The sequence below is a fragment of the Saccopteryx leptura genome, chromosome 4 (genome assembly GCF_036850995.1).
Source record: "Saccopteryx leptura isolate mSacLep1 chromosome 4, mSacLep1_pri_phased_curated, whole genome shotgun sequence".
Taxonomy (NCBI): domain Eukaryota; kingdom Metazoa; phylum Chordata; class Mammalia; order Chiroptera; family Emballonuridae; genus Saccopteryx; species Saccopteryx leptura.
The window spans coordinates 36,933,541-36,957,330 of NC_089506.1; the positions used below are offsets into that span (position 1 = coordinate 36,933,541).

Below are 23,790 nucleotides of genomic sequence, written 5' to 3' on the forward strand. Positions count from 1 at the left end.
GTATTTGAAGATATAAAATGTTCCTTTCTTTTTTTTTAGACAGTCTCATCAAGCTCCAGGAGTAGGAGAGTGTCTTCGGCAGCAGTTGGGGTCACGTCTTGCATGGACTTTAACTGCAAACCAGCCTTCTCTACAAACCACTACCTCAAAAGGTATCCCTAACACTTCTCGCAGTGTGACAAGACCAAGGAGAGATGGGGATGCAGTTGGTGAGTGAAGATATATTTTAATGTAGCTTATCTTTGAACATTTAGAATTTATGCTTCCCTTATTTTAATATACTAATCAGGAATCCCTCTTATAACTTTTGAGTGGTTTCTTGTTCTTATGATGAAGTTGATCATTCTAAATATAGTCTGTGATGCCTTGGGAAGTCTGGTTTTATCACCTGTGTTACTGACCTTGTACTCATAAGCACCATCCGCTTTTCATGTCATTGTCTGAGGTCTGAGTGGTTTCCTCCATCTGGATCTCTCTTGTATTCCTTGTTGCATTCCTCATCTGTGTTCATTCTGCCTTTCTTCCTGGGCAGGTGTCTCCAGGCTGGATCAGGCCCCGAGTACAAATTGCTGTCTTCCACCATGGCAGAGGGCCATTTCTGTCTGTTCACTGTGTTAATAACTAGCATAATGTCTTGAACAGTGAAGAAACTCATTAAAAATTTATTTGGTGGTTAAATGAATGCCTCATTGAGTTTTAAAACTCTGTTAGATTCCAAAGAAAGTATGAGGTTTTTACATTAGAACACTACAAATAGCAATGTTGAACATGTTATCTTGAAAAATAGAAGAATGAGCTTTATCGTTGGTTCATAATCTACTAATTCCAAAATTCCCTTAGCTATTTTCTGTCTGTCTGTGGGATGGGAGGATGAGCTATGTCTTTTAGACTTGTGAGGACATTCGTACACAGCTTGGCCTGCCCCTGTGTAACTGCACTTACCAGCCTCTACCTGTCCTCGACCTGACGACTGTATATCTTGGCTTAGAAGCTAGTTTCTTGACTGAGTCAGAGCGCTATTGTCTGCTTCTTTCTTTTTGTTTACTATGACTCCTGATCCCTAACCAGTACCTTCAAGTCTATATTCTGTACAATGCTGAGATAACAGGGCTTAAAAGTATGTATACCTGATTAATCAGAAAGAGCAGGAGAAATACAAAGGAAGAAAGAACAGTGGAATAAACAAAAAACATACCTGAATAAGGTAAATTTAAATCCAAAGATATTGGTTATTTTATTAAATTCATGGGGATTGATACTTTGTTTAAAAGATTTAAAAAATGCTATTTAGATAATTTTACACTGCTCATAAGAGACATTTTTAATATAGCGACACAAATAGATTAAAAGTAAATGGATGGAAAAATACCTCTTAAAAACACTGACCATGAGAAAGATGGCTGGCTGAATTAATATTGAAGCTGACAGTGGCAGGAGTGTTGTGAAGGACAGAAGGACATTTTATAACAGGGGTCGGGAATCTTTTTGGCTGAGAGAACCATGAACGCCACATATTTTAAAATGTAATTCCGTGAGAGCCATACTACGACCCGTGTACCTTACGCATTATCCAATAAAAATTTGGTGTTGTCCCGGAGGACAGCTGTGATTGGCTCCAGCCACCTGCAGCCATAAACATGAGCGGTAGGAAATGAATGGATTGTAATACATGAGAATGTTTTATATTTTTAACGTTATTTTTTTTTATTAAAGTTTTGTCTGCGAGCCAGATGCAGCCATCAAAAGAGCCACATCTGGCTCGTGAGCCATAGGTTCCTGACCCGTTTTATAACAATGTAAAGAAGGAGTCAGTTCTTTGAGAACTCTTAAATATATATATTCACCTACTGACAGAGCTCCAAATGCACAAACAAAAACTGAAAGAACTGTAAAGAAAACAGACAAATTCATAATTACAGTTAGAAATTCAGTTTCTCTCAAAGTAATTGAAGGCAAAAGTAGATAAAATGGTCAGTAATGATAGATGAGGGTTGAACTACTACTAGCAAGTTGATGTAATTGATATTTTTAGACTGTTACCCCCATGACTGAAATACAGACCTGCCTTGCCTTCTGAGTGTGCTGGCCCGGTTCTGAACATTCTGATCTCTGACTGTACCCGGCTCTGTGCTCTGGGTTCTGAGAGTGCTGATCTCCGACTGTATACTCTGAATTGAGTTTCTCCTTGCACTGATATATGGGATTTCTGCGCACTGCCTCCTTGTCATTATTTTGAATAGTACCTAAATTCTGACTTAGCTTTTGTTCTAAGGTTTATGGAAATTATAAATAACTTTTCTGCAGTTTTAACTCCTTTTTCTATGCTATTGGGAATGGACCAAGGTTTGTATACTTACTTTGTAGTAAGCCAGTTTTTTCAAACACTATCTACTAAATAATTATCTATTCTTTTGTGATTGATTTGTGCTGCTCTTTGATTATGTATTAAGTTTCCACATATTGCACTGTCTTTTTAATAGATTTTTTGTATAAGGAATTACATGACCTCCATACTCTTTTCAGAAAATTTTTGCTCCTAATAACTTTGGATTCTCTTTTCCATGTTAGGCTCATTTTCTTGTTTTTAATTTTTGTCCTGAATGAAAAGATATAATCTGGAACTAACTGTCATAAAATTTATTTTATCTTCCAATGTGATCTTCAATAATTACTCTTATCAAAACCATTTTACAGGTGCTGTGGAAGTGACCGAGGCAGCCCTTGTCAGAGACATTCTGTACGTATTCCAGGGCATAGATGGCAAAACCATCAAGATGAGCAACACTGAGAATTGTTACAAGGCGGAGGGAAAGGTACAGTAACTAAAACCCCGTCTAAAATATTCAAAAGGAAAACATAAGTGTGGTTAAGACCAGACAGGAGCTATTAATTTGTGAGGTATTATTGGAGTAATGAGGGCTGAATTTACAAAATTGTCTGTACCAACCAAGTTGTACTCTTAAATTCTGGTTTCCATTGCCCTGTGCAGTTTGCGGCTATAATCTTGTCAGGAGCCCATTGTCAGCCTTTCCTGTCCTTTTGCACCTTTCCCGGTGTGTTGTTTCCTTCCTTGCTTTTACTGACACGGCCAGCCCGCTTAATCGATTTCTGTGTCCTGTGATGGTGAAGTCAGAGTGCCTGAGGGACAGGTATGGCTTGGCCTCTGCTCTTCCTTTTGGCTTCCAGATAAGGTGCCTCTATTTGCTTTTGCTTTCATCTTCGAGAAGCTGCCTTTCTCACAGCCCCTGTTGATGTTGTGTTCCTCTGTGGCTCTCAGCTGTTTCCTAAGGAGCCTGACATCACAGACGGACCCTGGGCAGCATCACCCTCCTTGGGGTGATGCTACGTGAGCTTAACACTTGCTTGGAGGTGTTTTGCTGCCCTCCCTGTCACCTGATGCTGTTTGTTTTTCAGAACCCCACTGTTTTCACTTTAATGATGACATCTTAGTTACTTTAAAATTAAATGTGTTGAAGCCTAAGAATTATGTTAAAAATTCCAAAGGTTGAGAAAAATAATAACTAAAATCCTAGTGTTAATTTTACCTCTTGATATATTTACTTTTAGGCAAACCTAAGTAAATCTTTGAGGGATACAACAGCCAGACTTGCTGAGTTGGGATGGTTACACAATAAAATCAGAAAATACACGGACCAGAGGAGTCTAGACCGATCATTTGGACTTGTAGGTCAGGTATGTTCATTATTGCTAGAACATTTGGGATATCATTCACTTTGGGAAATGCTTAATATACTTAAAATCTTATGGAAATAATTCTTAAAAGGGTTCTTTTTAAATAAAGAAGCTTTAATAATGACTATTCTATCCATTCAAGAAAATAGAAACTATGGTACGTATTGACAGAGTTACTCAAATACAGCAACTTATTTACATAGCTGTTGGAGGACTACAAGCAAATGAATACAAATTCTAATTAAAACAGGTGGAACGGGGTCAGAGAGAAGGTATTGGGGTTGTCAGAATCTAGTAGTTTGGAAGGGGGGCTCCCAGTGGACGCAGCCTTCGAGGGGGGGGGGCTACTGGGACACAGGCCTGTGCGTAGGGACACTCCCTGCTGCTGTGGGTGTCCTGGGCAGCACAGTGAGACTGCATTTGGGAATGCTTCAGAATCTGAGGTGGGAACCAGTTGGTGCTGCTGATCTGAATGGTCACAGCTGGGCAGTGTCTGACTGGTCCTTACCCTCCTGTTGCCTCTAACCTGACGGAGGCAGCCACCAGAGAAGTGATGTACAGAGTCCCAACTCCTTTTCATGGTTAAGCAGCATAGGATTTTGCCCTCAAGTTGATTCTTGGGCAGTAATTATTTCTAATGAAGTCTTCAACAAAGGACTGAAGGGGAGAGAAAGAGGCAGGAGTAAACTGCACTGTACGCACTGCCCAGCACGGCAGCAGGCTGCTGATCAGCAGTGTGGCTTTGAGGTGTGACGCCCAGGGTTCACATTGGTTTCACTTTTTAATAGTTAGGTCATGCACAAGTTACCTCCTTTTAATTTCAGTGTATGTAGAATGGAGGTGATGCTAATTTGTAAGATGGTGATAATCTCCAAGGTGGTTGGCATTAGGAGACAGTGTCTAGAATGCTGCTGTCCCAATCCTAGCACTGCTGTGATAATATCATTCACCATTATAACCAAGTGGTTACATGAGTCAGGGACCCTTTCTTCTCACTATAATGAAGATAGGAAGTGGCAAGGCCATCAAGAGTCTACCTGGTTTTAATGATACATGAAGTTTCCAACCCAGGTAGCACAGTCTGTGGTCATCCCTTCCAGCAAGCAGCATGTTCTGATTTCTGTGAGTCGTCATACCCTTTTCAGAAGGGACCATTTTATCATGTTTTTGTATCATTCTCTCATGAATGCAAATTCCACTGATATATCCTAGTTAATTTATTAGATATGAAGTAAAACAAACACAAAATAAATACAGGAAAATTAAATTATATAGATATTCCATTAAGTTGATTGATAATCACTATAGTAGTATTATATAGTATTTTATAGTACTGGATTTAAAAGCCTTTTCTCTCATATTTGATTCTGTTAACAGCCTTCTGAAATTAGCAGGGCAATATAATCGTCCCCGCATTGCAGCTATAAAGGTTGAACCTCAGAAAGGTTAATTGATTTGTCCATGTTGTCCTGACTGGTAGATGGCAGATATGGGACCAGAATATCACATGTATCTCTACTCTGTAGTTCTTTCCATTCCGCTCTCATTTTCCGCTATTAAAAAGCATTGCTTTGTACTGCCTGCTTATTGAAGAATCATTGAGTGCTCACGGGTACTACTGATTTGTGCCTGTTGTTCCAGAGTCATTATTGTTCTCTTTTACTCTCAGAAGTGTCCTGGCTCTAGACTCTCTAAATAGAACATTTTATTTATAAAGGAAGATATTGTTCCCTAAGTATGACTCGTATATTTGCTTTTTAATAAACAATATTGACTTTAGTTAACTGAACACCTTTCATGTTGAATAAACAGGGTGCTGAAATACTCATTGTCATTTTGTTATTTTGGTAGTCTTCTAGGCTGACTTGTATACCCTATATATTTGTTCTACAGGATAGATTATGCTATTTACTGATCAGCACTTGGGTTTTTACTTTTATGTGTTTGTGCATGTGTCTGTCTGTCATGGGCACTGGGAAAGGATTTTGTAAAAAGTGATGTTATGCCTGAAAAGATGCTGTGTTGTTTTCTCTGAATATTACTTAACTATTTTAGTAAGAATTCCTTTGAATCTGCAAAATTAGCATGTTTCATGTTCATTTTTATAGCTTATAAGAAGGGAAATATTTATATTATATCAAATCCATAAATACAGTATAGATAAACTTATTGATGACGGATTATATATTGCCTGAAAATAAGCAGAAAAGTTTAGAGCCTGATAATTCGAGTAAACAGGTTTTATCTTTGCAAGTTCTGTTATAGGTTCTCTCGGAAACCAAAGCTTCCCCTTGAGTATCCCTGGGTTTATATCCCAGAGTTCATTCCAGAAAGTTCTTGTCATAGGACTCTGTGAAGGTCCTCCTTACATCTTCTGATTTGGCACCTTTTTAGCATTTAAGATTGGAGCTCCAAAGAACTTTATAATAATATGAGCAGTAGAAATAAAAAAAAAACTGGGGGAGAATTGGCATAAAGTTGCCAATTAAAAAAAATTTCCAATTGAAAACAAAATTACATTTTAGCTGTAAATTTAGAAGGGAGATAATTTTTAAATAAAGGATTATTGTCTAAAGTGAATATACTTTTACAAGATACACTTTTTTTTTCTTTTTTTATTTCTTCATTTCTCTTCTGCAAAGTTCACTCTAAGGCAGGGGTCCCCATACTTTTTACACAGGGGGCCAGTTCACTGTCCCTCAGACCATTGGAGGGCCGGACTACAAAAAAAACTATGAACAAATTCCTATGCACACTGCACATATCTTATTTTAAAGTAAAAAAACAAAACAGGAACAAATACAATATTTAAAATAAAGAACAAGTAAATTTAAATCAACAAACTGACCAATATTTCAATGAGAACTATGCTCCTCTCACTGACCACCAATGAAAGAGGTGCCCTTCCAGAAGTGCGGTGGGGGCCGGATAAATGGCCTCAGGGGGCCTCATGTGGCCCGCGGGCCGTAGTTTGGGGACGCCTGCTCTAAGGGACAACACTTCCCTAACATTCTTAAATACACCATATAGTATATATTGTGGTTAAACCTGCTAGAAGACCCACTGACAGAACAAGAATTTAAGTCATGCAGAAAACCTGAAGTGTGTTTGAAAGCATTGTGCCTGTGCAGGTCAAATGGATTGATGTGTAATGACTGTTGTGTGCACTGCTTCCGTCCTGCTTTAATTATACTTCCTCCTTCCTATACAGAGCTTTTGTGCTGCCTTGCACCAAGAACTCAAAGAATACTACCGATTACTCTCTGTTTTACATTCCCAGGTACATATCTTGTTTTTATTTTAGTTTCTTTATGATTTGAAGTGTTGCATAATTGCAGATACATAGGATTTTATTTATTTATTTTTTACAGAGAGAGAGTGAGTCAGAGAGAGGGATAGACAAGGACAGACAGACAGGAACAGAGAGAGATGAGAAGCATCAATCATTAGTTTTTCATTGCGTGTTGCAACACCTTAGTTGTTCATTGATTGCTTTCTCATATGTGCCTTGACCATGAGCCTTCAGCAGACCGAGTAGCCCCTTGCTGGAGCCAGCGACCTTGGGTTCAAGCCGGTGGGCTTTTGCTCAAACCAGATGAGCCAGTGCTCAAGCTGGCGACCTCGGGTTCTCGAACCTGGGTCCTCTGCATCCCAGTCTGACACTCTATCCACTGTGCCATTGCCTGGTTAGGCAGATACATAGGATTTTAAAGTTTTATTTTCATATATTAATTTTATTATAAGATAAAAATCTGTTTGATAATACTGTTTGTTAGGTCTGGATATCTATAAATTTTACTGTAGCCCAGAGGCAGTTAATTTCTATTTTCAAGATTCTGTTCACTTGTAGCTTGAAAGGACTAATTGTTCTTTCAGAGGGGACCTTTTCCTTCTTTTTTAGGAGCACAATCCCTTTTCTTTATTTCCTTTACCTAGATTAAGAAATGACTGACATATTTAGTGACCTGTACTTACACATTATATCTATTGTTTTTCAGTTACAGTTAGAGGATGATCAAGGTGTGAATTTGGGCCTTGAGAGTAGCTTAACTCTCCGGCGCCTCCTGGTTTGGACCTATGATCCCAAGATAAGACTGAAGACTCTTGCAGCACTGGTGGACCACTGCCAAGGTTATTTTGCATCTGATGGGCCTGCTTTATTTCAAAGCAGGTTTTAGGGAATATCATCTGGGTTTATTTTTGTGCCTGTTCTTTTGTATCCCTAATAGCCATAAATATGCTGATTAAATACAAATTAATAGATATACACTTATAGGGGAAAATAACAAGTTACCAGTATGGCCCAATATTTATAATATGGAAGCTCAGGATTTCATTGAAATGAAGGAAGAAGGGAGGTTTTTAAAGATTTTTCTCTCTCTCTTTATTTTTATATTCCTTGATATTATAGCTGTTTCTCTATATTTCTCTTTTCTTTGTTGCTTAACAAGCAGCCTTTTCTAGAGTTTCCTTCCTCCTGAGATTATGGTCCATGTCTAGCTTATGTTACAAGTTCCCATGTTTGCATGTCTGGGTTAAGTTTCTCCTGGGCACTTGGTCTGTATTTCTAGTTGCTTTTTGAACCTGTTTTCTCACTATACTACCTCGGCCAAGAACCCCCCCCCCCTTTTTTTTCTCATCTGTGACATTGGGGCACTAATAGTTTGCATCTCTTAGGGTTGTTAGGACTACATGACGTGGGAGATGCCAGTGTTCTGCCCCTAGTTCATGGATCAGTGCTGAGTGCTGTCCTCTTGGATGATTCAGAAAGACTGGAACTTCAACATGTCTAAATCCAGGTTCATCACATCTCAGTGACCTGCCTTCCCGCCTTCTGATGCTTCCCCTCAAAAACAGAAAGAAGCCAAACTTAATGAATAAATATCTCCTTTTCCTCCAATTATCAGCACTTTCCCATAATTGGATTCCTTACCACACTCCTTTTTTTTTTTTTTTTTTTTTTTTTTTTTCATTTTTCTGAAGCTGGAAACGGGGAGAGACAGTCAGACAGACTCCCGCATGCGCCCGACCGGGATCCACCCGGCACGCCCACCAGGGGCGACGCTCTGCCCACCAGGGGGCGATGCTCCGCCTATCCTGGGCGTCGCCATATTGCGACCAGAGCCACTCTAGCGCCTGGGGCAGAGGCCACAGCCACTCTAGCGCCTGGGGCAGAGGCCACAGAGCCATCCCCAGCGCCCGGGCCATCCCCGCTCCAATGGAGCCTCGGCTGCGGGAGGGGAAGAGAGAGACAGAGAGGAAAGTGCGGCGGAGGGGTGGAGAAGCAAATGGGCGCTTCTCCTATGTGCCCTGGCCGGGAATCGAACCCGGGTCCTCCGCACGCTAGGCCGACGCTCTACCGCTGAGCCAACCGGCCAGGGCCACCACACTCCTTTTTATTCCTCCCAAATCCCTGTCTCATTTCTTTCAGTGTCCAGTTAGCTGCTCAAGTCCGGATACCTCTTAACTCCTTCATGTGTCTCAAATCATGGCCTCTCCCAAACCCGTGTCCTCAAACAGGATGTTCTTTAATCCTGCTCCGTATCTTCTCTGTGCCGCAGTAACCTGCTGCTCCCTGCCCTCAGTCTCGCCCACCTCCGTTGTGGTGTGTACATGCCAGAAGAATCTAGTTCAACTCAGATCATGTTCAGTCCTTTTCTTGAAATGCTCTAGCAGTCTAATAAAATCCTGAATCCTTAGCCTGAATTCTTTACATGCTTATATTTTTGGACTGATTTTTGCCACTTCCAATACATTATACTGAGATATGCTACCAGGATACGGGGAACTTGTCTCAATGTAGTGTAGTGTTTTTCAAACTGTAAGTTGCCGCCGCATAATGGGTTATGAAATCAATTTAGTGAGTTGAGATTAGCACATTATATCAAAAGAAAAAAGGAAGAAAATAAAAAATATTGAAGTGTAAGTATTGTTTTGTAAAACTTAGTTTTTTAATATATTTTTGTACTGGATTGCAATATAAAGTATGAATCTTAATGCATTTCTCAGCAAAAAAAAAATTGAAAAGCTGTGTTCTGGATCATACAGTAAGTCAAGTTTTTCCTGTAAAAACCTGTAGGGATCATGAAGACATGAATGGCTTACCTTGACATAAAAAGCCAGGGGGGGATTCTCTCTCTCTTGGCCCCTTATCCATGACATGTTTATTGCTGGTTGTATGTCCAAGGTGGTGTTAAGAAAACACACTTTATCTCCATTACTTGGTCATTTGGTTAGTGTTAAGTTACTAGTGTCTGAGTCTAAACTTGTGTTTTCTCGTATCCCCCTCAGGAAGGAAAGGAGGTGAGCTGGCCTCGGCTGTCCACGCCTACACAAAAACGGGAGACCCGTACATGAGGTCCCTGGTGCAGCACATTCTCAGCTTGGTGTCGCACCCTGTCCTGAGCTTCCTGTACCGCTGGATCTACGACGGGGAGCTCGAGGACACTTACCATGAAGTAAGGAATGCTGCTCGATTGTCAGACGCGGATTTAAGAAGCATGGGCACTCAATTACTTTTTTCCCTGTGATTACTGTTTTCTCTTAACAGTAATGCCACCACACTTCCTTTGAATGCCACGCATAGTTTGTACAGTTTTTTGAGAGCCGATTATCTCATTTATTAGCAAAGCTGTGTTTGGTTAATGGAAAATTGTTATCCCATTTTTAATAGTGGGAAACTCAGCAGGGTCAAATCACTTGTCCAGATTTACTAGCAATAGGAAGTTTACAGCAAAGCTAGAACTAGGTTTCCTAAGTCTTAGTCCAGTTTTCCTTGCAGAATAGTATTATATGTTCTGTTGCTTTGCATGATCAAATGAAACTAAACTATGGTGTGAACAGATTTAATGAAATAACAGTTTTACTTGTATATGTGCCTGTTGAGATGCAGTTCTGCTATAATGCAACATGTGTGTTCCTAAAAAATCACTGTGCTAAAATCAGAGGGGAAAAACCACAGGACTTCTGACAAAAAGTAGAATTAAAGGAGCATCACACTCAAAAACCTTGTCAGTGATGCTAAATAAAAAATGTATAGCAACTGAAAATGTTGTAGCACAGTTTTAAACATATATGAAGTTATTAAGTAATGTGTAAATTCTAGAATAAACATGGCATTTACCTTAAAAAAGCCCCGATGTTGACTTGTGGATTTGGTCCAAAGGAGGCTTGTTTGAAGTGGAACAGAAAGGTGTGGCTGCTGACACATACAGTGGTAGATTAAGGTAACTGGTGGGTTTCAGACATGTTCATCTGTGCAATTTGGATTCCCACGTGGCTGGATCGCTGTTCTCCTCTAGTTTCTCGTGGATGAAATTGCACTTAAGCAATCATGAAATCTTTTTTTATGCTCATTTAGTCTCCTGATTATCAGGTGTGACATGCAAGTTGTTTTAAAAACAAGCATGATAGCAGAATCAACTGAATGTAGTATTGTTTTGTGGGTTCTTTTAAAACACATAAATGGTATTCTCTATGTGCATATGTATTGTGCAAATCGCTCAGCATGTCTCGTAACTCCTTTCATGACAGTATTATAGTTGTACTTTATTACTGCATATTATTTCACTGTATGGACATATATTTAGCATCTCTTTTATTGATGAGATATATTCTTTGTAGTTTCAAATCTTATGAACATTATTAAAATGAACATCCTTAAATGTGCCTCTCTGTGCTATTTATGTTTCTCTAAGGTAAGTCCTGGGAGGTGGGACTGTTGGGTGTGGGGAATGTGTACTTTAGATTTTGATTCTGCCTTTTGAGCTCTGGAGTGACTCTACCAGCTTCCCCAACAACCATCAGCTTTTTAAAAATTTTATTTATTTATTTATTTTTGTGAGAGAGTCAGAGATAGGGACAGACAGGAAGGGAAAGATGAGAAACATCAGTCCTTTGTTGTGGCTCCTTAGTAGTTCATTGACTGCTTGCTCATATGTGCCTTGACTGGGGGGATACAGCAGACCGAGTGATCCCTTACTTGAGCCAGCGATTTTGGGCTCAAGCTGGTGAGCCTTGCTCAAACCAGATGAGCCCGCGCTCAAGCTGGCGACCTCGGGGTCTTGAGTTGGCGACCTCAGGGTCTCAAACCTGGGTCCTCCTCATCCCAGTCTGACGCTCTCCACTGTGCCACCGCCTGGTCAGGCCTGCACTACCACCAGGTCAGGCAAAGCTTGTTGTTTTTTTTTTTAATTTATTCATTTTAGAGAGGAGAGGGAGAGACAGAGAGAGAGAGAGAGAGAGAGAGAGAGAGAGAGAGAGAGAGAGAAGGCACAGAAGGGGGGGGAGGAGCTGGAAGCATCAACTCCCATATGTGCCTTGACCAGGCAAGCCCAGGGTTTCGAACCGGCGACCTCAGCATTTTCAGGTCGACACTTTATCCAGTGCGCCACCACAGGTCAGGCACCATCAGCTTTTTGTTACAGCTCTTGTTCCTCTATCCTCATCAGCATTTCATATTACCCAACTTGAGTGAAAGTGTTTTTAACCTAATGTATGAAGTGGGGCATCTTCAATATTATTTATTTATATTTTACTGGCTTTTTATGTTTGTTAGTTATTTTTATTTCTTCTACTAATTGCTATTCATATTTTTTGTCCAGTTTTCATGGGGATTTGTCTGTCTTTTTAGAATTGAATCATACAGTGGTTTTATATATTTGGATAACTTGTATCTGTACTTGCACTTTTTTTCTTTATTTTTCTTTTAATGGTATTTTCACATTATTCAGACTCAGAGTTGGCAGAATAGTACAAAGAATCATAGCCTTGACCTAAACTTTCCAAATGTTAGTTTTGCCACATTTTATCATATAGTAAGTTCCCGTATACATCTGAGTCTGCTTCTGGACGGTTCTTCTCTGAATTATATATTTTGTTGGCTATTTGTCAGTATTATTTAAATAACCACAGCTTTATGGTTTCATATCTGATAGGAGCAGTTTGTTCTTTTTCTTGCTATTTTTGTATATTTCTACTTAGATATGAATTTAGAATCAGCTTGTTTATTCTGCCAAAGTTTCTGTTTTATATATATGTAGGGATCACACATTGAATTTATAGATTAGGAAGAAATGTTTTTATGCTTTTTGTGCTCCTTTTGCTAAATGAGCTATTTAAAAAAAAACTATGATTTGAAAGCTTTGAAAGATGTTATATGTATTTTTTTTATTTTATTAATGGTTACCTTTAAGTTTTTTCAGAACTTTCTTGATCCTATATTTTTTTAAATGCTAAAATCAAGAAGAAAACAGTTTTTTAAACCCCCTGCCATTAAGATAGTTTTGTATCTATCCCCAGGTTCTTTTCTGCCATGAAATTATTTTCTATAGCTCTTTCTACGTTATTGCATTATTTTCAGGTTTTTAAATCCAATTTGGGAAATTACCTACTCTTTTAAGATTTAAATCTGTTTTAATTTACCTTTATATTTGTATCAGTTATTTAGACTTATATCTTTTATCTTTAAGTGATATTATTCCTTAATCACCAAGCTCAAGTATAACTTCTGTTATTGAGAGATGCATATGGAAAAGTACACAAATCATAAGAGTAAAGTTTGATGCCTTCTTCCAAAATGAGCCACCATCCATGTCAGGATAGCACCTTATCAGAACCCTCATTGTATGTTCCCCACCCTCCAGTAATTGCCTCCTTTCTTTCTCTCTCTCTCTCTCTCTCTCTTTTTTTTTTTTTTTTTTGTGACAGAGAGAGAGAGAGAGAGAGAGAGAGAGAGGGACAGATAGGAACAGAGACAAGAAGGGAGAGGGATGAGAAGCATCAATTCTTCTTTGCGGCTCCTTAGTTGTTCATTGATTGATTTCTCATATGTGCCTTGACTCGGGGGGCGGGGGGCTGCAGCAGACCGAGTGACCCCTTGATTGAGCTAGCGACCTTGGGCTCAAGCTGGTGAGCCTTGCTTAAACCAAATGAGCCCGCACTCAAGCCAGTGATCTTGGGGTTTCGATCCTGGGTCCTCCACATCTCAGTCCGACGCTCTATCCACTGCGCCACTGCCTGGTCAGGCACTGCTTCCTTTCTTATTCCTAAAGCTAAACATTTTCTTCACTTCTAACATCATTTGTCTTATGTTAAATTTTACGTGAGTGGAGCCAGATTTCACATATACTAAAATACATTTTACATGCTGTCTATAGGGAAGAATCCTTTGTATTCATCATAGTTAAGTACGAATCTTTAAGTTTAAATTTCTGGAAAGTACCATGTACAGTTGCTTATTTAACTAGAACTTTGAATCAGACTTAATTGTTCAAGATTAAATGGAGACTTTAATTCCTATACAATTTAGTTTTTATCACTTTTGTGATAAGGAAAGTTGTAGGTAATCACTTTGACAGGGTGAGACGTAAGTTTGATTCATTTGAGGTCCGTTATTCTGTAATTACAGGATGAGGTAAATTTTGGAAGCTGTTTAAAAACTTGTGTAATTGGTTATTTACAATGCTTATTAAACCTTCTGACCATTATCACAATAAGCAAAATGACCTGAGTTTTAGGAATTTGTCATTTATGAACTTAAGAGAGTCTAAGTGATCTTATGGTTAAGAAAAGGGAAAAAATAAATTTTCTTTTTATATTACAATTTATATATGATGAGCTATGCTTACTATGTAAATTTATGAGAAATAGCTTGAATAACTTACAAACCAGAAATAAAAAGCTCTGTATATTGTTATTTTCAGTTTTGAGGCTCACCTGTTTATCACTCATTAAAATTGTACCTACAGAATTAAAAAAGATAATCTTTTAAGGTAGGCTTTAAAAATTAAGATTATTGAAAGATGTAAAAATTGTACTTTTTATATAATAAATAATCTGTATTCTAACTTCTCCTTCATCCAATAATTAATTTGTTAATTATAATATGAATTTGGGTGATAAGAACTAACTGCTTATCAGTTGACTTGGTGAATCTACTTTACCTCAGAAATTGGGTTAGGAATTGTCTGTGATGTATAGTGCTACTGATTGAAACAAAAATTAAAGCCAAAACTGGCTAATTATCTTTTCTTAAGTTCAATACCTGATTTCTATTTTTGTCTTTTTTCTTGAGACTAGTTTGTATTTTCTAGCAACCAGATTTGTAAAGTAGTTCTTAATTATATTACTAATTCTTTATAGGCATCTGTGGTTTTAAGAGTTTCAAAAGTACCACAAATTTTTTATTGATTATCTGCCTTATATGTTATTCAGGCTTATTCATTTATTTATTTTATTGATAGTAATTATGGGACTCAAGTGATGGAAAATGTAGAGAAAATTGGACACAAACTTCCAAGATTGATTTTCTTCTGGACTTTTACTTTATTATTTTTGAACATTGATTCACTGAGGTAAAACATAAACAAGCTCTTTTTAAGACTAGTATAGCTTAAATTTGGTATTACTTGTTTGAAGAACTCTTGTTTCATAGAATGTGTAAGGCAAACTTACAGGTTTTGCTATTATTTTTTTTCCTCCATGAAATAGTCTTTAATTCTTTTTTTTTTTGCAGTCTATTTTGTTTTAATTGATTTTAACTTATTGTGTTTACATAGATTCTAGTGTTGCCCCGAATGCATCCCTCCTCCTTCGTATTCCCCTCAACATCTCCCTTGTCCCTCCCTATAATGCCCTCCCCCCTTCCCTTCAAGTTTATCCCCTCCTATCATCATCCCCTTTCCATCTGTCCTCTTTTCCTCTGGTCCCTTTGATCCCTCCTCTGTCTCAATGATCCGTTCCTCAGTTCACATTGTTCATTGAATTCCTCAAATGAGTGAGGTCATATGATATTTTTCTTTCTCTGTCTGACTTATTTCACTTAACATGATAGTTTCCAGGTCCATCCATGTTGTCGCAAAAGGTAAGATTTCCTTCTTTTTCATGGCCCCATAGTATTCCATTGTATATATGTACCACTGCTTTTTAATCCACTTGACCACTGATGGACACTTGGGCAAAGCAAACTTACAGGTTTTGCTTTTTAAAGACAAAATACTAAATAAATATCCATGTCTGTTGAATACAGTGTTAGCATTAGAAGTACAAATGGTCACTTAAGAACTTATCTCAGATCTTGCCTCATTGGTAAAATTATTTATTTTTAAATGTTTTTATTTAACTGTAGACATCTGGAAGTATTGAAAGAATTATACAAAACACTCTTAGGTACCTTTTGCTGAGATTTCCTGAATGCTAACATTTTACTACCATATATTTATTTATTTAAAGGTTCTATATTTGCTGGTATTCATATTTAAGGTCTGTGTTTAGATGGGACTTTAGGAAATTCAAGATTCATAAATTTTTTATTTGCTAGTATTATACCTCACAGGTTTCTGTTTGCTTTCCTAGTTTTGTTTGTGGGATTTTTCTAAAATGCATTGTGATTGATAGAGCTAAAATTAATCCTTTTTGCCAGAAGATATTTTATGTTCTTTGCAATGGGCCTGCCATGTTTATTACTTCTGTGCCAGTGGACTTTACCATTTAACAGTGTCTTGTTATAGCTCATATGCTTTATTTCTATGAGGTAGAGTTTAGGAGTTCAGGTTCTAGAATCACACATCTTAGGTTTGACTTTCAGCTTCAGTTTCTAATGTTTCTATATCTTGAGTGAGTAATTTAGCTTCTATTAGCTTTAGCTTCCACATCTTTCATATGTGCAGAATAGTAGTGCTCTATTATGTGGGATTTTGTGTATGTGTGAGGATTGATCAGGCAAATAGTAAGCATACAATGTGTTATCTGCAGTTAATATGAGAAAAACATTGGAGCCTGACCAGGTGGTGGCACAGTGGGTAAAGCGTCAACCTGGGATGCTGAGGACCCAAGTTAGAAATCTTGAGGTCTCCGGCTTGAGTGTGGGTTCAACAGCTTGAGTATGGGATCATAGACATGACTCCATGGTTGCTGGCTTGAGGCCAAAGGTCATTGACTTGAAGCCCAAGGTCGCTGGTTTCAGCAAGGTGTCACTGGCTCGGCTGGCCCCAGTCAAGGCAGATATGAAAAAGCAATCAATGAACAACTAAGGTGCCGCAATGAAGAATTCATGCTTCTCATATCTGTCCTCTCTTGTCCGTCCCTCTCTCTCTCTCTTTCTTTCTTTAAAAAAAAAGCATTGGATAAAGTTTGAATAGTAAGTGTCCCTAAGATGTCTGTGGCCTTTCTCTTATTTCCTTGTTTTCTGCCCCTCTTTGTTTTCTCTTGAACCCATTTAAGTCTGATTAATTTTTGGAAGGTTCTCAAGTTTTTTTTCTAAATCATGTATTTACTATAAGAATTTAGTAGTTTAGACGATTTATATTCTGTGTTTGATCCTTATGTAGTTAAAATTTGGAAATTTTTTTTTTTAGTTTTTACATGGTTAATTTTTTTTCTTCATCTCTATAATGAGTTATAACTTGGTTGTTAAATATGGTGGGGGTTTTTTGGCAAAGACAGAGTCAGAGAGAGGGACAGACAGACAAGAAGGGAGAGAGATGAGAAACATCAATTCTTCGTTGCGGTTCCTTAGTTGTTCATTGATTGATTACTTATATGTACCTTGACCAGGGGGCTACAGCAGACTGAATGACCCCTTGCTCGAGCCAGCAACCTTGGGCTCAAGCTGGTGAGCCTTGCTCAAACCCGATGAGCCCGCCCTCAAGCTGGCGACCTCAGGGTCTCGAATCTGGGTCCTCCGCGTCCCAGTCCGAAGCTCTATCCACTGTGCCACTGCCTGGTCAGGCAAATATATTTCTTGAAGTATATGTCTAGTTAAGTCTAAATAGATAAATATGAGCTTTATTACCACTCATTTAATAGTTTATTAAATATTTGCATAAGGAATTGTTATTTTCTAGAATCAAAAGAAAGCAGAAAATATGAATAAACAGAAATTATAAAAAGAAACTATATAGAAATTCTGGAGTTGAAAAATACAGTAACTGAAATGAAAATTACTCGTGGGGCTCAACAGCATATTCAAACAACAAGAAGAAAATAAGCAATTTGAAAATAGATAAATTAAGATTATTCAGTCTGAGGAACAGAAAATAAAAAAAGAAAGAAAAAATGCAAAGAGCCTAAGAGACCAGTGGCACACAAATTTGATGAAAAGCACTGCACATTTAGGGAGCCCCACAAACTCAAAGTAGGATAAATGTAAAAAGACCCACAATAGGACATTTTATAATCACGCTAGAAAGGTGAAGACAAAGAAAATCTTGAAAGCCTTAAACTAGGAAAACATATGGAAAGGAGAGATGAAGATATTTCTAGGTAAATAAAATCTGAGATAATTCTTAGAAACAAACTCTAAAACCGACTAATGAAGAAATAGAAAATCTGAGTAGACCTATAAGAAGTAAAGAGATTGAACCAATAATCTAAAAACTTTGCAGTAAAGAAGAGCCCAGAATCAGATGGCTTCAGTAGTGAATTTTACTAAATGTGTGTGTATATATATTTTAAATGTACTTTAACGAGAGAAGAAGGTAGAGAGAGAGAGAGATAGGAATGTTAATCTGTTCCTGTATGTGCCCTAACCAGAGATCAAACTGGCAACCTCTGAGCTTTGGGACCATGCTTTAACCAACTAAGCTATCCAACCAGGGCAGTTCTACTAAATATTTAAAAAGCTAACATTAATCCTTCTCAAACTTCCAAAGAAAAGAAGAAAAAAATTTTAACTCCTTTAATGAGGTTGGTATTACTCTTGACAACCAAAGCCAGAAAAAGACACAAGAAAAGAATACTACAGACCAATATTTTTTATGAGTATATATGCAAAAATCCTCTTAAAATACTAAAAATTGGAATTCATCTGCATTGTCCACTATAACCCAGTGAGATTTATCTCAAGAATGTAGGTAGTTCAGCATAATCAAAATCAGTGTAATGTGCCAAACTAATAGAATGAAGGGGAAAAAGCACATGATTAATTCAACTGATGTAGAAAAACCATCTGATCAAATTCAGTACTTTTTCATATTAAAAACATTAAAAAGAAGAAGAGAAAGGAAGTTTCTCACTTGCTAAAGGGCATATATGAAACATAAGTAATATCATACTTAATTATAAAAGAATGCATGCTTTCTTCCTAAGATGAGGAACAAGGTGGGGTGTCCATTTTCACTACTTCTATTCAGCATTATACTAGACATTCTAGCCAGGGACATTATTTAAGGCAAACAATTGAAAGACATTCAGATTGGAAAGTAAGTACAGTTATTTCTGTTCACAGATGACATGAACTTACATAGAAAACTAAAGTATCCACAAATATATCTATTAAATTAGTTTGCCAGATTAACTGGTATAAATCAATACACAGAAATCAGTTTGTATTTTTATATAGGTACTTGCAATAAACAAGACTTGTACACTGAAAATTATTGAAAGAAATGAAAGAAGACCTAAATAAATGGACAAACTTGCTTTAGATTTAATGTAATCTCCATCAAAAAAAGATTCAAACAACGTCTTTTGCAGAAATGCAAAAGGTGATTCTCTAATTGATAAGAAGAGCATGGGGTCCCAGATAGCCAAAATACTCTTGAAAAAAAGAACAAATTTGAAAGACTCACCCTTTCTGATTTCAAAACATATTAAAACACAAACTAATCAAAACAATATGGTACTAGCATAACTACAGACTGGTCGATTAACGAGTAGAACAGAGTACAGAAATAAACTCATTTATTTTTATTGAATTGATTTTTAATAAATGTCCAAGACCAGTCAATGGAGAAAGAATTGTCTTTTCAACAAATTGTGCCAGGACAACTGGATATCTACATTAAGGTAATAAATTAGGACCTCAGTTGCATTCCATATATTTAATAAACTCAAAGTAGATCCTTCCCTTAAAGCTATAAAACTCTTAGAAGTTTTATGGATTAGGCAGTGGTTTTATAGCTGTCACCAAAAACCTGAGCAACAGCAGAAGATAATAAATTTGATTTAATCATAGTTGAAAACTTATGTACATCAAACTACATGGTTGAGAAAGTAAAATACCCACAGAATAGGAGAAAATATTTACAAATCACATGTATGATAAGGGTCTGGTCTAGTGTCCAAGATATGTAAAGAACTATTAACAAGAATGGAAACAACCCAATTTAAAAATAGGCAAAGTACTTGTGGACATTTTTTCAAAGAAGATATGCATATGGCCAGTGAGCTTAGGAAAAGATTATGGGAAATGTAAGTCAAAAGCACAGTTAGATACCACATCACACTCACTAGGATGGCATTAAAAAAAGAACAGATTTGGAGAAATTGGTTCCCTCATACATTGCTGGTGGGAACATAGAATGGTGTAGCCAAGGAGGAAAACAGTTTGGCAGTTCCTTAAAAAGGTAAACATAGACCCAGCAGTTTTAGGTATATGCCCAAGAGAAATAAAAACATGCTTTCATACAAAAACTTCTATATGACTATTCATAGCAGCATTATTAATAATCATAATAGTCAAAAAGTAGAAACAATACCAATGCTCATCAACCGATTGATGGGTAAGCAAAATGTATATTATACAATGGAATATTATTCAGCCTCAAAAAGGAGTGAAATTCTGACATGTGCTACAACATGGATGAGTCCTGAAAACACCAGGCTAAGTGAAATAAGCCAGGTCGCGTATTGTATAATTTGATTTATATGAAATGTGCAGAATTGGCAACTTTTCCAGGGTTGTGGGAGAGAGGAATAGGTGAGATCACAGCTTAATTGGGTATGGAGTTTCTCTTTGGGTGATTGAAGCGTTCTGGAATTAGATGATGGTGATGTTTGCACAACCATATTGTGAATAATACTAAAAACTATTGAATTACATGCTTTAAAATAGTTAAAATGGTGACTTCTGTGAAAGGGTGCCAGCTACATCTGGCTCCTAAGGCTTAACTTTCTTTGTGGTTTGTGGTTTATTTGCTTAGTTTATTTGCCTCATTGCTGGTTTAAGGAGTTCCTCGTTATCCACCATGTATTCACTATGCCTACGTAAGCTCAGTGGTTCTGAATCTGCATGTCCCTTTCATTACTCTTGGGAACTTTGCAGGGAGTTTTAACATGGACTGTGATGAGGATTTCCAAATCTCCTTGGTGTTTCTGATGTGCAACACACTTGAGCTGTTCCAGGTCGATGCTCCATCCATTGCGGCACCACAGGTCAGGCCAGTACCAAGCTATTTTTATCACCTGAGGCTACCACTACTTGGATCAACTGAGCTATCCTCAGTGCCCAGAGCCATGCTCAAAACAATCAAGCCACTGGCAGTGGAATGGGAAGAGGAAGAGAAGGGGGAGAGGGAGGGGTAAATAAGAAGATGGTTGCTTCTCCTGTGTGGCCTGATCAGAATCGAACCTGGGACGTCCATATGTAGAGCTGACACTATTCACTGAGACACTGGCCAGGACCAATACAAATTTTAAAAATTAAAAAAAAACAAAGGATAGGGGCCCCAACTAAGAGCAGGCAAAGAAGGGAAATGTTAAAAGTAAACTCTTGCTTTCAAAATTTAAAGATTTTCAAATTTGCTTCAAATGCTTACTTAAATGTGCTAATCATCTCTGTCCTTGAATTGGTAGGCCAGTGAACTATCATTGGTAATACAGGGATTGCTTTTAGGAATATCTATCTTTGTGGATTCCTTCAGCTCTCTTGTAATTATGTTCCTTTTGTACTTTTGTTGATAATTATTGAAATTTAACACTTTCCCATGTAAACATTTTATTGATTTGATACTTTTGTGCCTCATACTGAAATAGTGTAATTTATCAGTTTACCTTGTCAGTTCATATTCTTTTTCATCCATTCCTTTGGTTCAGAGCCATTTCAGATTTTCGAGATGTGGGTCTCTTGGTATTTGCCTGTAGGATTGACAGGTTGAAGTTGAGGTCTTTTGTGGTCTGTATTAATGAATTTGGTTCTTAGGAACTAAGTTGCTTTCTAAGAAAATTACCCTCTTCATTTCTGTTTTTAGTAGGGAGGCCTTGGCATTTGTCCAGCAGTTAATGAGAAATCGTGGTACAATTATGTTTTATTTTTTCCCTCAGTTCTTTCTGTGTTTGACATAATGCTGAAAATTAAAGAACCTTGAGTGGAAAATGCAACAATAAAATAAAAGCATATTGCAATTATATTCTGACCTTGATTTTTTTCTATAACTATATATTTTTCACAGGATTAATTAAATTCTAAGATGTAACTATTCCTCTCAGTGTTTGCTCTTAGATGTTTGCTAGTAGAGTAATTGTATGCTACTTTGCACTCAGATGAAGTGATGCTTTCATAACTTCTAAAGAAGACAGTATTGTCTGAGGTTTTTATCTTTTAAATTAAATTTTATAATTGTTCATACTGATAAAAATCCTGCTGCACTCCAGCTAGCAAGATAAATTAGTCTGTTGTCTGTAGAAACTTAGCTCTTCTGTGTAAGTGAATAACAGATAAATATAATTTATATGCAATTAATCTAATTTGTTGAGTGGCCCGTTACAGAGCACTCATAGCATGGTGATTGAGTAACCTTTTAGATTAGTATTCCTGGTGGGCTTGTAACATGTTTTTATTTCTATCAGGGATAACTTAAATATACTGTATGGTAAAGTGATGATAGTCTCATTATATAGTAGCACTGTTTACCCCTCAAAGCAGGGATTAGTTATGTTTTTAAAATTAGGGAATATAAATTAAAAACTAAAATATAAAGATTATAAATACTTTAGTAATTTAAATTACTACCTAATGATAAGAAATTTGAATTAAAAATAAATGTAGCAATTTTATTGTGGTCATAAAAATGCTGGCATTTATTCAAATACCTATTTATAAAGGAAACTATATAATTGATACTATCTAGTCCTAACTTACAAAGATCAAATATAAAACCATGACATTAAAAATTTTGCTTCCTCAATTATTTACTCTTGGTATTAGATTTGTTAAACAGAAGAAACATTTTTTTATTTGATTGCCCTGGGAAAATAATGTCACTAAAAAAATTCTTATTGATACCATATGTTTACTCATTGACTTGAATTCCTTTGAACAATATTTTTTCTGATTTAAAAATATTTGGGCAATTAAAAATATTTTGAGCCCTGGCTGGATGGCTCAGTGGTAGAGCATCGGCCCGGCGTGCAGGAGTCCTGGGTTCGATACCCGGCCAGGGCACACAGGAGAAGCACCCATCTGCTTCTCCACCCCTCCCCTTCTCCTTCCTCTGTCTCTCTCCTCCCCTCCCGCAGCCAAGGCTCCATTGGAGCAAAGTTGGCCCGGGTGCTGAGGATGGCTCTGTGGCCTCTGCCTCAGGCGCTAGAATGGCTCTGGTTGCAACAAAGCATCACCCCCTGGTGGGCGTGCCAGGTGGATCCTGGTTGGGTGCATGCGGGAGTCTGTCTGACTGCCTCCCCATTTCCAACTTCAGAAAAGTATAAAAAAATATTTTGAGCATAAACAATAGAAAATAAAATTTATAAGTAATCTCATCATACACAGATAACCTCTGTTAACACTTTTATATATCCTTTTTTTTAGTGTATTATATATTTCTGCATATGCCATGCATAGTATTTTGTTAACTTTTTTTAGGTGAAATAAATAATAAAACTAACTTGATGCCATTAAATATCATTCTTCTATACCAAGGCTTCTTAAAATGTGACTTCTGAAACTCCTGAGTAGTACATAAAATTATGTATTTTATGGATATATGCATTTTTCCTGGGAAAAAGATCTGTACTTTTCATCAGATTCTCAGGAAGGTTTGTGATAGTTAAGAATAAACTTTATTTTTTGCCTGACCTTGTGGTGGCGCAGTGGATAGAGCATCGGACCGGGATGTGGAGGACCCAGGTTCAAGACCCTGAGGTCGCCAGCTTGAGCACGGGCTCATCTGGTTTAAGCAAGGCTCACCAGCTTGAGCCCAAGGTTGCTGGCTCGAGCAAGGGGTCACTTGGTCTGCTGTAGCCTCTCAGTCAGGGCACATATGAGAAATCAATCAATGAACAACTGAGGAGCCGCAACGAAGAATTGATGTTTCTCATCTTTCTCCCTTCCTGTCTGTCTCTCTCTCTGACTCTCTCTGTCTCTGCCACAAAAAAACCCCC

At 37.5% G+C, this 23,790-nt stretch overlaps 1 protein-coding gene across 1 annotated transcript in view; it reads left to right on the forward strand.

Annotated features, from left to right (window-relative positions):
- TUBGCP3 (tubulin gamma complex component 3) overlaps positions 1–23,790 on the forward strand; it is a 93,686-nt gene that overhangs the window by 24,567 nt on the left and 45,329 nt on the right. The window contains exons 6-11 of the mRNA XM_066380545.1: positions 40–209; positions 2,695–2,813; positions 3,568–3,693; positions 6,905–6,973; positions 7,692–7,824; positions 9,985–10,151. Coding sequence (XP_066236642.1) covers positions 40–209; positions 2,695–2,813; positions 3,568–3,693; positions 6,905–6,973; positions 7,692–7,824; positions 9,985–10,151 — 784 coding nt within the window. The remainder of the gene's footprint in view (positions 1–39; positions 210–2,694; positions 2,814–3,567; positions 3,694–6,904; positions 6,974–7,691; positions 7,825–9,984; positions 10,152–23,790) is intronic.